The sequence below is a fragment of the Anopheles funestus genome, chromosome 2RL, assembly GCF_943734845.2.
Source record: "Anopheles funestus chromosome 2RL, idAnoFuneDA-416_04, whole genome shotgun sequence".
In the NCBI taxonomy this organism is placed as follows: Eukaryota; Metazoa; Arthropoda; class Insecta; order Diptera; family Culicidae; genus Anopheles; species Anopheles funestus.
The window spans coordinates 42,141,964-42,157,656 of NC_064598.1; the positions used below are offsets into that span (position 1 = coordinate 42,141,964).

The window sequence follows — 15,693 nt, forward strand, 5'->3', positions numbered from 1 at the left end:
GGATCGGTTCCGTTTTCTCTTTCTTCGAAATATTTGACAAAACTGTTAACGGTCGCGTGAAAGGAGCGAGAGCAAAGGAATACCACAACAACGCCCCGGTTCGGGGCTCTTACTGTAATCGATATCAATTATGACAATCGAACCAGTTTCCGTAGCAGACAGCCTCCAGAATGCCTTCCAACGGGCGCTGAAAGTAGACGCACGCAGAACAGTAAGAAAGGACTGCCGCGTACGGATGGTGCCTGATAAATGACAAGACCCTCAGCTAAGATAACGAGTGTCTGGTGGACTGGTTGAAATATACTGCCTTTTTCTGTACGTTATTCAGTTTTTTTTGCTGAGAAATCTCAGCGAGATGAGCTAAAAATGTGCCACGTACTTACAACTGAAACAAAATGCGATGCATATTTTAAGTGCTTATCACAATACCTGGACCTCAAGGAAGTAGTTGAAAGCAATCCGAGCCAAACGCGCTTTAGCGTCGGTTGCATCTTCAACCGCAACCTTTGCGTGTGGCTGTTCTGGAAGACCAGTCACCAAATCATCGGTTATTAATCTTGTCATATGAACATCCAACCCGGACAGAACACGCGGGGGAAAATGGGATTGCCTGATCGAACGACCTTTCTCTCTCTCCCGCCGAGAATTCTTTAGAAAGCACTTCTTGGATGCCCTCAACAGAAGGTATAGAATTAATGAGAAATCAAACCAAATGAAGTCCATTACGCTCATTAGGGAAACTATTACATCTATCAGCTTTCACACTGCAGCATCCAATCGAACACGTGAGTGGCATTCTTAGCTTCATGCATCCGATACATTGTTCTGGCATCCCTGAGGATTTGATTGAACGTTCTGTGATCGAGAGGCGTACCATGCACTTCAAGGCGATTGATGGGACGTTACTCAAAAACCCACTCGCGACTGTGACATGTCCATCGATTGGAATCGAACGCGACAACCAACACGGATTTAATTAAGCATAAGATTGAGATAAACGTATCGAGTGTTGACGCCTTCGCACGGATGATTCTTCCCTGCTTCAATGTTTGGCTTCACACCCTTACCCACCCTCAACCACTCTGCGTTGTAAGCGCATCACGCTGTTGGAGTTTTGGACAGCTGCTAAATTAATTTTCGGATGCATGTTCCACAGCACCGTGCGATCGTACGATTGAAAGCGACACGAGAAGAATTTGTCACCCGCAGGAGTTTCCGAAACTCGGTGGATGGGGATGATGGTGCGTGAATACTGAATATGCTCTTGTGTCCAACTTGGACTTGGACTTGAAAATTGCTTTCGATCAGCTGGACAGCTGGAAGAAGCGAAATAGTGGGGAATACGGCGCAACTCTTCAACTAGCGGTGACAGTCCAGAAAGACGAATGCTTTCGGCGGAAAACCTGAGCGCCGCCTGCACAAATTAATCATGCCGTTTGATCAAATCGATCCCCCACGAAAAGGGGGACGATGAGAATGCCATGGGATACAGGCGTCAAAATGCCAAAGATCTTCACATCTTCAGTTCGGACGATGTAGGGTTTCGGTTGTATGGTTAGGACCTGAAATGGTGATCCATCCTGAAGAAGCACATTAATCTTCCGTTAATTAAGTGGTGAGATGCTTCTATAGATGCACACGGGCATGCGAAATGGTTCACCTAACAAGGTAGTACGATGCACTCCGTTATATTCCAGGAAGCGAAGACAGATTTCGTCTAGACGAGATTGGTGGCAGTCATGATGCGCCACATCATAAGGTCTTTGTTAAATATTTTAAATCTAAATCAAGGCTAGATTTAGAAGAACCGCCAACTTCATTCTTCTCATGTCACAGACAGAATGTACTGGCAAACTTGTGAAGTGCGTAAATCTTAAAGATATCGCGCCACTTGAAATGATATCTCCCGAAGGTGGACAAACACGACGACAGCCCAATTAATTTAAGACAATCGAATGGCCTCTCTTACATGTCGTGACAGTTGATGTCTTAACTGTGTCGGAATGGCAAAAATAAAATTCACGCACGACGTCTGTCCACCCAATATCACTCAATTATTTATCACGCCATTTGCCTCTCACCACAAACCGTGCTCATGTGGCAAGCGTCCTACGTCGTGCTTCACGATACAATAAATGCCACACGCACTTCAATCATTCGGGATCCGTATCATGTTGCTCTAGGCTGAAGATAGTGTCTTTGCTGCTCATGCAAATTCTTTTTTTTGCCATCGCTTCATACGAACAAGAAATGTGTTTTGATAAATTAGCCAAAGACGTGAATGTTGATTGTCTTTTGTTTTTTTCGGCTTTTTCGCTAAGTCAGTTTTATTATCCCCGTAAATTTTAATCCATTCAAGACACTTTTTCTTTGCCATTTACCAAAGTAAACTCTTTCCATTACAATGTATTGGGATAGAAAATTTCGTATTTTTTCTTTCCCGTATTATGATACAATACCAAGGTTTGTTTATTTGTTGTGAATCGTCACAACATATTTCGGAGGGTGGCAGTTTTCTCATTTCCACACCCTTGTCCGAAGCCACTGTCGAGACGTTTCCTACTGAGAAGAAAATTGTGTTGATCTTCGCCTCAACAACACGATCAGACAAGGAACGGTTTGTTTGTTTTTCTTTTGGTCAAAAAAATGTCCAAAAAAACCAAGAAAGAACGCGCTGGCTCTTGCGCCCAAGGTGTAACTATCCAACGTATATCTCCTCACAATGCTTATTCCACCATAGAAATGCACTCAACGATGCAACTCGGTGGTAAGTCGGAGGAACACACCATACTTAAAGGAGCAGGATCTAAACAATCCGAACATGTGTTTGACATTGGTTCGAACCGCAATCCACCCGACCATCGAATGGCGTTGCTTACCCCCGAAAAGTGTGTAATTGAAATTCTGAAGGGATCGAGTGTACTGTGACCCTTCGGCTACACGCGCTCATACGTACGTACCGCACCACGGAAATGTTGTGGTGGAAAAGTGGAAAAGTTGATATGTTAATTTTGTTAGCCCTCCGTTTGCTTTCCAACAACCAAACCGCCCGGTCGCATGACCTCGGCGTTAGCAGAAAAAGGGTCGTCGCTTTTTTGTGTGTGTGTGTGTGTTGATGTACAAATACGCGCTCTCGTGTTGACTCCCATTGTGGTTTAGGAGGCTTAGAGAAACGACCATCACCCGTGGAGTGGTTATCGTGGCCCCTAATCGCAAATGTACGCCGAGTGGCAATGGATTTATTTGGGTTTTAAATACGTGTAATCCTATTTTAATCCAGTTTTAATGATGCGCTTCATGTGTCGGTGTGGTAGTGTGGTTGAGGATGTTGTTGCCCGCACACCCGTCTCGACACAATCGTTCCATTCAGTTCCGGCATTTTGTCATTTTTTGTGTGTATTTTTTTTGGGGAGAAAAGTTTTCTAATTTATAGCATTCTTATGTTCACTTTGTTCCTTCGCATGTTTTTCGTGAGTGTTGGGTGTGTTCTCCTTTAGTCAACGCATTAACGCATCACTTTTCACGATGAAGTTGGGAGTTTTTGATCAATGTTAGAGAGCTCAACCAAAATCATCGTGAGATACATTAGGCTCCAGGGCCTTCTTCTTTGCTTTCTTACTTGCTGCAACTACATCTACAATATGGTACCGATGAAAAACGATTTTTCATTTTTGCATCAACAAACGATCGTAACCCAAATCATCACCTAATTTAACGCCCAAATTGGACAACATTTCATTTGTTAGCCATGCCGAAGTTCATCAAATTCGATACGCCTTGGCAAGAGGGCATGGATATTTTACATCAGAAGTCACCAAGTTTTTAAAGCATCATTAAAATTCAATTTCATTTTATCCCATCTTCATTTGTAACGTCCCGGACCGAGTTTGCTTGGAACCGTGTCCCGAAAAAAAAAATATTCGACAGGCGCCATCGGTGGCCATCGGTTGTGGTGCAACAATGCCTGCCGGAGAAGCTAGAATCGATAAATCATTCTGCAGGCTTAGGTTTGGTTGTTTTTTATTGCATTGTTCTTTGGTCGACCTCGTCGAACTTGGTTAGCCTCGGTTAACCTCAAAAAACGAATCGGGGCCCAACGGTTTGGCGGTTTGGATGCAAATGATTTGATAAAGATTTGTCGTCCGGGTAAAGGGATATTGCGTGAGGGAAGAGCAATCCCGTTTCCCATTCTCAGTTGCATTCTTTTCTATTGAAACAAGTGAATAAAAAAAAAACAAACCATCATAGCATCATCGAGGGAGAGAGGGTTAAAAAATGTCTAAACGAAACGCCTAGCATAATTAACAGCATTCGATGTCCTCCCGGAACCCATGCCGTGCTGGAACAAATTCTGAAGGAGTGCCCGATTTCATCCGATCTCCGGTCCTCGGTGTCTCGTGGCCCTGGGAAATATCGCATGCAACGCGTTCCAGCAGAAGTCATAAATTATATCGGAGTTTTTTTTGTTAAACTGTTTACATTTTATTCGTTCTAGGTCGTAGCTTTCAAATGAAAGATGCCACCGGTTTGAGACAGCCGTTTGGAATGTTTGCTTTTGAAAGATTTAATTTTTACTATGCTTCTTGGCGTTTGATAAAATATAATGACTTAATTCAGGACATAAAAGGCAGATAGTTATCACTCTGTTTGGGAAATGTGAAGAAATGCATCGAATTAGATAAGACACAGATCCGATCTTTTGCGATGATAATTGAGCTGTATCTCAAAGAAATCTTATTACAGTGGAGCGTCGATTATCCGAGCACCTTTTATCCGCCTGTCCCATAATCCGTGCAGCACGAAAATGACAGTTCTGAAGGCGAATTGACATATTAAATGCAAAACCGATGATGGTAATAATTAAAAACCTCAATAGCGAATGATACAATTTGATCAAATTCGGGCCGCTTTGAGTAGAATAGCTACAGCTGAGCTGCCAATTTCGGAATCTCTCGGGAGGGCCTAGCGGGCCGCGGGCCGTAGTTTGGAGAACCCTGCTATACACTAATATTTATCAATAAAAATAATAGTGCCTATTATCCGTAATATTCGCTTATCCGGCAAGGGCTGAGTCCCGATGAGCACGGATAATCAGCGTTCTACTGTATTACTCCCGATAATTTATAGAATACATGTTCTTGGAAGTGTCTAACGTTGAAAGTATCTAAATTAACCTCCAAATTAATTTCTCCTTCCGCAAAATACGATCAAATATCAATTCGGCGTTTTTTTTTATTTTTCGTGAATCGCACCCCAATGATTGTTTTCCCTGAGAAGAATGATGTTATTTTTTCGCATTCGAATTCCACACTTTGCACACCTCGGCTCGGTTAATGACCTTTTTCGTTTTTTGCTAATACGCAGTACAATGCAGATTCGGCACCGATAATTTTCGATTTTCCCAAGTGCTGCGCGCACATTTTCTTCGCACTGCGTAAAGCTAAATTTTTCGCAAATTCCAACCCAACATCCGTTTGGTACGAAAAATGCAAAAGAAGAAAAAAAACAGGCCAAACGGTTTAGTCACGCGCAAGATAAACATGCGTGCATTGCGTAAGTAGCTATGGTTTTATTTCTTCGTGTTACGTTGAAAGCATTATTTGCACATTTCTCGAACATAGGGAAACCAAAAATGGAATCCCAACTTTTTTTTTGTTCATTTCAATGAGGTCAAACAAATCGTTTGTTCTTACCAGACCTAGTGACCAGCCCACGATGGCTCGCAGCCGTTCGTCTACACGCACCAGACATTGAACTTGAATTTACACCACGCAACACTTTGTCAAGTGGTCGTCCCTTTTTCTTCCGTCCATCTTTTTTTGCATAAGTGTTTTTTTTTCTTAATATTTCCACATTCAGCAAAGACACCACATCCCATTTGATCGGTCATGTTTTTTTGTTTCCTTTTCGCACAACACAGTGTTACTTACATCCGTTTGATCCCGGGACCCGTAAGTACGCAAACAGGGACACGCGCATCAGTACATAATTCTTAACCGAACGACCCGGCACGGCAGGCTTCTGAGAATGAATGTATTTTTAAACCCACTGAAAGATCATGCCCTCCTCACCTGTCCTGATACGGACGACACTTCTTGTACGCAGCACTTACTGACGTTCTGGTCCGAGTGTACAGAGCATTGGCAATAAAGTTGGCGCTACTAATTGCTAATGGTCACCAGTAGCGAGGAAGAAAACGTGAGAAAAATTCTGTTTTTTTTCTGTCTGTACGAAATACTAAATCCAACAAGAAGGCTAAGAGACAGTGGAATGAGATAAACAAACATCTGCTCTATTCTATTTGAAACAGTTGGCGATTCGAATCCAAACAAACTGTCAATGTGATATTTCAATTCTAATTGTAGTTTAGCCGAAGATCGAACGTATTCGAGTGATTTCCGTAATTTACTTTCCAAAGTGAGCTAAATAAATAAATGCTATACACAAGGACACTGGGAGTTGTACGATCGGGCAAAAGAAAAATCCAAGAATCTTTTTTTGTAATGACGAATAGATATCAAATTTAGCTAAGTTATCCAATTCTTCCCACTAAGTGCACTAAATTTATACATTCCATCAAAACAAAGTCCTTCTCTGAATCGGTTCGGTTGTTTATGAGATCTTCTCACTTTTAGTCAGTGAGTTGACCATGAGAGCACCTTCTTCAATATGAAAGGGATCCATTCACATTCTTGACCTTTCCAAGCCGCTGATGCATACTTCCACACTGTACAGCAAGACATGGAAGGATTTATGATTTCACTTCACTGCTTTATGACCGACCGATGGATTGGAGTTTTCACTTTGCATCTCCATCCGCTTTGGGTTTTGCGACCACCAAATAACCGGCGTATTATGGGTCGTAAAAGAAAATATGAGGAAAAAAGTGGCAATGGAGGAAGGAGAGGAAGGGAAGGGAAAGTGGGGGGGGGGGCAAGGAAACCCCTCGAACGCACAAATATCGACGACAAACGCACCGGGTTGTAGAGAATGGTCCACGTTTTGCATACGCAATCTCTACGCACGCCGGTTCCGTGCCGGTCATTGACCCCCGGAGGGGGATGCTTTTGCAGAAGATTCCGGTACCATTAGTGGAATGTGCGGTTTTACGTTCACGTTGTAAAATTGGTTTTCTTGAGCGTTTATTCTCTCAAGTGAACTACACCGTTGTTTGGTCGAATATTGACAGTTTTATTACAAATCTTTTTCGGTTTAATTATGGTCAGAAAATTAATGGCGGCACGAGTTTCATCTTGAACTTTTGTTTGCACAGTTGAACTACGATCAACATAATGCGGTTATGAGACGATCATAACTAAACGATACAGTGGGAAAAACGACGGTAACGTGGAGCCGGCCACCACATAGCAAACACCACGAATCGATTGGTCTATCCCGAAAATAATCCATCGACAGCGGTGTTTCGGTTTTCGGTCCAACGCGTTCACTATTTTTGACCGAAGCCAAAAACCCCGAACTGTCTAGGGGGATGTCTTTTAAACGGCACCGAAAGACACTTACTCATCGACCGGTGCACTGACCGTGTTCGAATGGTTTCCTATGTATTACAGCAGTGTAATGCGAACAGGTATGTCAGCTCACGTTTTCGGAGCTGCCGTTGCACTTGACTGTCGGTTATGCGTGCGAAATATTTCTATTCTTGCCTATAATGGAACCCCTAGAGGGATGATGTCTTTGAAAATAAGTTTCTGTCTTACATATGGAGAAAATGTTCCTTTCATTTTGAGCATGAACAGATTTATTTAAGGAAACATTTATTCTTCTCCAATTCTTGGGATAATGCAAAGTACAAAGAGGAAATGCCTTGTAAAAATTGTACACACTTTTGAGGGCTAAATGCCGACTTAATTAGAGATAAATAAATGAATAAATCGATTCTTTTTCTAAAGAAATCGCAATGCCAAAACAAAAGGTAAAATATGTTTGAAATTATGCAAAGATATTAATATTACTCCAGTGCGACATTAGTTCGAAATATTGTCTTTTATGCAACAAAGTGTTTGGTGCGTAAGGCAAGTAAAGCATAACAAGAAATACAATGTATGGGTTCAACAAAAAACGGAAATCTTCAACAAGATTTTTTTCATATGTATTTTAAACGTAAGCTCATCAGGTAACTTTTGATGGATCAAAAGTTTTGGTATGGCATCGATTGGAAACTTCAAGGATTTGTAGAATTTTCTTACAAATATAAACTAATTTAAATCGCGATTTTTATTTGCCGTTTGATATGATGTAATTAGATTCGTTTTGTAGCATTAATGAAGTTTCTCCTAACATCGCACACTTTCGCACACATTCAACAGTATCTGACAAATTTACGGTAGTATTATATTTTAAATAACCGCGGCTCTTTTAGCGGATGCCCTAGAGCGCATATCTGCGGTGAAAATATTCCCAATAAACAAGAACTAAGAGAGATGACACCTTTATTTACATTCACCTTCCAAACACCGATTCGAATAAGCATTGATAGTCTTCTACCAACCAATGATAAACAAAAGACACAATGCTCGTAAATTAGCATCTAAGTCACTTCACTAGCTGCTTAACCAGTTTTCTATCGCGCTAGCAAAATGTAAAAGGCGCGTAACCATTTCACCGGTCATTTACATGCTATGTTTCGCTAACCGTTAGCAAAATTTGTTAGTCAAATGTGGTTTTTTGGGGTTCTGAATTTAGTTGCTATAAATATATTACTGTTTTGATAAGATGTACTGCGTGAGTCAACCATAATTTTTGCAAAAGCCGTATGGTAAACGTTGTCCTATATGAAATAGAATAAATTCGCTGATGTTTGTCTGTGATATAGAATAGCTTGAAAGGTACGATTTTCGCCATTGCTTAGTTTGAATTTTGTTTTTAACAATTCCGTCATGTGAAGGGCTAAATATCCAGGAATAGGAGAATCGTGTCACGGAGATCCTTTGGATACAGCGTAGACAAGCCATAACCAGTGGCTTTTGTAGCCTTAAATAAGACAAATCAGGAGCTAAAGTCTCATCACAAAATCTCAACCATTGATGCATATTCCGTTAAACGATCAAATCTTAATCCGAACGTTTACACTGTCACCCACGGTACTAACATAAAAGTGTTTATAAATAATGCTGATATCGTGTAGTTTCGATAATGTATTCAAAATGGATTACAATTCAAAATTTTTAAAACATTTTGACCTAATCGTACACATCATAACATAAACTTTTGATCCCATTGACTTTCACTCGATGCAATCTGTATGGGCTGTTCGAGCCCTAAATCCTCTTACGTGACGATAGGATTTCCAGCTGAAGTATCGAGTTATACGACAGCTTCCCTGCAGTATAACACCGTTGCATAACCATGCCTAATTGATTGGTCAGCTTCACGCACTGCAGTTGATAAGCTTTTCGGGTTGGTCGTATCGATGCAATCTTCCAACGAGGAGTTTCAAATTTCCTTGCACTCCAAACGAGTTTAAACGGCATCAATCAACAGCCTTTGACCGAAGCCCTTAGCATTTGTGGTCGATTGTAGAGGTGGTAATATTAGGGTTTTTGTTTTTGACATCATTTCTGGCCTTGAATGTTTTAAATAGTTATAACAAGTTCGAATACTCGCCTATGAACTACAGAGCAACCGACGGATACTCATTTCTAGGCTGCATTAATCAACTTCAAAGTTCAGTGGTTACTTTCTCTGAAAAAAGTAAGAAAAAGCGTTCGATAAACTAAGAAAGAAAATGTCGAAAAGCAACACAAAAACCCTTTAGGACCGTTCCAAAATTGCGAACAAAAAAGGCTGCACATCTTAATCACGCTATCGATCTGTCTTTCCGTTGTTGCGAACCAAACAAAGGAGCAAAAAAAATACAAATGCATCTTCATTGGGTTGTGCTTGATATGGCATTTTCGTTTTTTTTTAGCTTTTCCTTCTGTTCGGGTTGTGATTTATTCGATGGGTGAACTCAAAAAAAAACATCTTCATTTAAATTTAAAAGCGGAAGTCACACTTCTTTACACGCAAGAGAAAGGTGTAGGGAGGAAATCTTTTTTCATCGAAACGCATTCATATTTGGGTTAACCTGATTGCTTCGTTAAAGCTGTTCCCATTGAAATGGGAAGAGAAAATAAAAAGCAGGAGAAGAGGATAAAAAACCACTTCCTATTGGTGAACAAACAAATAAAAAAACGCTATTTTTCCCCAATTCTTGCGATCATTTTAAAGGGTATAAAATGGTGAATGTAGTACTACGAATACTAAACAGCATCACGTAAAATCAGAGCAAAACAATCAAATGGGTGAATGATCAGTTGATTATTTATGATGCAATTTTTTGCTTCCCGGTATTTGGTTGAAGCTGTCATAACTGGTCGATCGACAGATAATACTTTGCATCATAGTAATAAAAAAGTGCAATCGTACCTTCCACCATCAAGACAAGATTCTTCATCACAACCCAGCAAGACATTCGCCACAACGCATCAATTGCAATGTGCCGAATGCAAAACAAACCATTCCCTAGTTGGGCAGCACCAATGCTTCTGGGCTTTGCATCGTTCTAGCACCGCAAAGCAGTTAAGCCACTTAGCAGCGAGAAAAAGCATAGCAATAAATAAGCATAAATGAGTGTAATTTATTCCCATCGCAACTGGTTCTGGCCGTTCATGCCTATGTCTTCATTATGCTTTCCGAAAAAAGGGGAACGTTTACCGCAGAGATGGTTCTCCGAGTTGAGTTCTGTCCACTACTACACGATGCAGCATCATTTTAACCAACGATCACTCGGTTATGAATGGCTTCATCGGTGGAATACGGTGGCAAGCTTAAACGGGCTCCGGTGCGTTGGACAGTCAGCCAGTGCAGACTGGGTGGCCAGAACGAAATAAAAAAAATTGTGTCCATTCGATGGGACCCGATACCATCTGTCAATCGTACCATCTCCAATCGGGTCCAGCATCTACCCTCGTTGTCTCTCGTTAGTATATGTCGCTCTCTCGATCATTTCACGCCTGATTGACTTCTGCCCGAAGTCACAACCACCGTGTCCCAGAGTTGAAGTGTGGCTAGTCAATCCTTTTCATGCATTTTCTCTTACCAACTAGCTGATCATCAATCACTACATTCTGCAACATCGAGAATGTATTCTAGAATGGCACGGTACGGACGCTCCTCAAATATGGACCAACCACCAGCAGGGGAATAACCAATTTGTAGTCCATAACCGTCCACCGTCTGTACGAGCAAGTCAAATAAAAACAAATGCAATTAAATTAAGTCATAAAACTTGCTGCAACGAATGCTACCGGGTCGGTACGAGCGAAAGGGGGGGATCTGCAAAGGTGTACAGGCTGATGTATGGACAAGCTAATTGCCTTGCGTACGAGGTTGCTTTATTTGCCTAGTGCCGCCACCGGAGCAACGGTAGCAGCTTCCGTCGAAAGTGAAATCCCTTCGACCGAGAAGGAGTACGGACGGAATCTTGTGTTACGCATTTACGACGAGACCACCGGCTGCATAACATGCTCGTCAGAACCGGTGACGATGACCTCGCGTATCGCTGGTACTAGCGAGAATGGTGGACCTGCCGCGAAGAAATTGTTTCGATCATGCTTTACTAGATAATGATTGATTGATGTTTTTATTTGCTCGTATACTTTATCTTTATCTCATCCACTAGAGCGATCCAGCCTTATCGCTCTATTTTCCAGACGATCACGAAACTATGAGCTTCCAAATTGGAAAAAAAATTAATAGACACAATTCTATTAATGATCTCAGCTTTGTCAAAAAGACAGCATTCACGAGTTGGTTTAAATGTGTGAAAAATATGTTAGGCTCCTGAATAGCTTGACACCGATCTAAGATATTCACACATGATAACGTCCTTCACGGAGACCGACCACACTTAAGGACCTCCTCACAAAATCATCCATTAAGACATGCGATTTGTAAGCAATTTTATCATGATCTTTAGATGTGTACAATCATCTGATATTTTCACACCAAGTGTCATCAAAGGTCCTGGTAAACTTTTATTTCAAGTAAAAAAAATAATTCCAAAGTTTTGTCTTACTTCGACTCTTCTAAAAAAGGATATCGAAGATGTAAGAAAAGAGATAAAAGGAGAACCAGAAAGGAGAAACAGTGAACGGTGGACAACGATCCATTGCCACTCACCATGACGACCCTTTTTTGTGTGGCGTTAACGACATCGATGTCCCAATATTGATTGTTAATAATACTTTCCTTTGATCGTCTCGTTAACTTCGACCGTCCGGATTGCTTTACCCCTTTATCAACCTGTCCAATAAACATTCAAATTTTATTACTTTCCCAATGATACTGTGGTTCCCGCCAAGCACTGTTTATACGTCTACAGAGCCGCGGATCCTACACCTAGAATAACCTCAGATGCTTCTTCTCTGTCTCTTTCGTAAGCTTGCAGGACACCAACCGGTGATCCTTCCAACACCTGTGCGCTACGGGACATTGGAATTGTGATGATTTGTACTGTTGTGTGGTTTCCTTCACATTGGTTTTCCCTTGTTTTGTTGGAATCATCCCATGACGGTGGCTTCTGTCTCTGGGAGAATCGAAAACTATCGCCTTAGACTAAAAAACACACGGGATAGTTAGAAACACTCGCAATCCATTGACATACCCCGGAACGAGTGCAACATTCGATTTTTTTCTTGAGAACAAATTTCTCCGTTGTTTGGTTTGGCAGCAGCCTCAGGTTCGAATTCTCGGAAGGTCGTCTACGATATTATGGGACACCAAGAGGGAAGTCGCCGCGCACTGTCTGAGTACAAGAAACGATCGTAACGAGCGTTCTCCTGCACGCCATGCACTTGTCATATCACACTGTCGGTACCGCTTGTGCCTTAGCCACGATCAACACTTGACCAAAATGGGGGGTAGATTGAATTTCACCGACAGTAAACATCCCGGAAGAATATCATTTAGCGGCGACACTCGTTCACATGGCGAACGCGACGGACATGTCTTCAACTCTTGCTCCACACCATACTTCCACACGGTTTCAAACGCAATTATGTATTCTAATTAATTCGTATCCCCGCGAAATGATGCGAATGATTAAAACGGTGTCAACGCTGCAATGTGCAACGATAGCAACTGGCTTGTACGGTTGTCAACTGCTTCGTGTGCTCCATATTAAGACATTAAGCCGATAGCGTTAACTCGATTATCTTGCCTCAACAAAATTGCCTGAAAGTATGGATGGTTCTACAAAGCGTTTGCTATGCTTCGATGTGGATAATTACACTTCTAAGCCCCGACTAACATGGTAGCAAATGTTTGCTGGCGCCGCACTTTACACCAAATTAAGATGTAGTACAAGTCTCTTGATTAAAGTCATCATTTCTCTTCTCTTGAATTTTCCCCCATTGCAGAAAGAGTTCACCGACGATTGCATCTTCAACGAGCAGATGGAGCAGCATCACTACAACACGTATTCGTCCACACAACACTCGAATGCGCGTCGAACGCTTTACCTGGCGCTCAATAAAACGGGCCAACCACGCAAAATTCAGATCCCAGTCAACCGTACACTAGGCAAGTTGGCCACCTACACCAAGGCGCTCACCCAAACGGTGGCCCACGATCGGGTGGAGCAGCTCATCTCGCGTCTGTTCGGTGCCGATCACGTTCGACATGGGTTGAACCAGCTGTGCGAAACCGGGCAACCCTTGGTTGAGTTGACGGCAAAGGAAATGCGTCCCAGACCGGTCTGTGGTCCGCAGGCTGGAACGGCGAAAGGGGTAGCAACCGCCACATCGGCGGGTAGTGGTGGTAGTGGAGCGGGTGGTGGTAAGAAGAACAATCAGCCAAATGCTTCTGGTAAAGACGAGAAGGATGGGCTGCGACAGAAGAAGAAGAAAAAGCGACGGAAATGTCGTGAGGATGAGGTGCCGGGAGAGCACTGCTTCCGACCGGGTGGCCCGGGCACAGGCGTAGGTGGTACAAATAGTGGTAAGAAGAAGGCAGGCCCCAACCAGGGACAGCCCCGGGGCAGTAGTAGTATTAGTAGCGATAGTGGCAGTATCAGCCCTAGCAGTAGCAATAGTTCCGTAGGTAGCAGTAGCGCAGGCACCAACCAGTCAGCCATTCTCAGCAATGTCACCAGCAGCAGCAGCAGTAGTAGTATTAGCAACAGCAGCAGTGCAAATAGTCTAATAGCAAGTATTAGCAACGGTGGGCCCAACCGTTCGGGTCAACCGTACGCCCAACTCACAGCAACACCAAATACCCGGAAGCCGAAACCAACGAAAAAGCTCCCAGCGGGTTCGCGAAACGGAACGCAACCACCGAACGGCCCAAGTCGGAAACCGAAAAAACCTAACCAACAACAATCGCAACCCCAAACGATCAACGGAAAGCGTAACGGCAGCGGTGGCAATCACACCAAACCTGGTGGTCCAACCAAGACCAGGCTGGTGGGTGCGAGTATAGTGACCAGCAGGTTGAGCCATCCCAAGCCGGCCTCGTTGACGGTCGCGCGAACAGTACGACCAACGGTACCGTTTCCATTAGCAACAGCCCGACCCACCACCAAACCGACCACGATCAGCAACGATCTTCAGGATACCTCGCAACAGTCCGATTCCGATGCCGAGCTCGATATGGACGATGTGCTGCAACCGTCTGGCGAGCTCGTGGACGAGCTGGACGAGCTCGACGAAGGTAATCTTACACATCCTGGTCATGCACTCAACTTTGTGGAGGAGGAAGATTTAGATGATATGGATTTTTGAGGGTACATACCGTATTTGGCGTAAACATATATAGTGTCTTGCATTAGTTTTGGTTTTTTTTTGTGAAACATATATACACGTACAGCTCGTACAACTTGTGCTCGAGTAAACACAACACCTGCAACAGTGCTGCAAACAAACAAAGAAGCGAAAAACACATTTAAATCGTTAGTATATTAACCAAAAACTTATCAAACAAAACAAAAACCCGTGCTATGTGGATGAAGGATGGTAGTAGCGTTGGATGGATAGTAAACAAACGAGTAAACAAGCAACTCATGCCACCAATTCTGCATGCTCTTGAATTGAAACTGACAGATCGTGACGGTCACCAAAACTACTAAGCTAAGAAAGTATCATTACTACTATGCAAGCAACTTCGTAACACAAATCAAACACTACTCTAATTGACACTTGTTTTCTTATCTCTTATTCTATAGCGAAATTACTCTCAGTTGAAATTCTTGTGATTCTTGATGTTTATTATTTCTTTCACTACCTTTTTTTGCAAAACGAACGCGATGAATCTTTGTTTTTTCTTCTTCTTCTGTCTCTTTTCCTTGTATTTTGGGCTTCTCGTTTTCCGATCATAGATATAGAGCATTTCGCTTTTGATTTAATCACCTCAAAAAAGGAGATTCCCCTGTAATCCCCACCTCCAATAACGCAACACGCTCGAGAACATCATCTTCCTCATGTTTTTTTTGTTTCGCGCCAGTACGCAAATGATCGCATTTGATCTTCCAGCTACATATTGCCACTAACGCATGTCACTGACAAAGTCCCGATATTGCTTAGCCGGAAGTTTTAAGTGAAAACAGCACGAGTTCCATCCGGTCTTTCATTGATGACTGGTTAGTGCATTGTTGTTTATACTACTCTGCACGTTAGATGTTTGAACAAAAACAAG

At 42.5% G+C, this 15,693-nt stretch overlaps 1 protein-coding gene across 5 annotated transcripts in view; it reads left to right on the forward strand.

Moving 5' to 3' along the window:
* Positions 1-15,693, forward strand: part of LOC125761262 (uncharacterized) — a 60,746-nt gene that overhangs the window by 40,428 nt on the left and 4,625 nt on the right. For all 5 annotated transcript variants that reach the window (XM_049422226.1, XM_049422227.1, XM_049422223.1 and 2 more), the window contains one exon: positions 13,422-14,712. In XM_049422226.1, the coding sequence (XP_049278183.1) occupies positions 13,422-14,712 (1,291 nt within the window). The remainder of the gene's footprint in view (positions 1-13,421; positions 14,713-15,693) is intronic.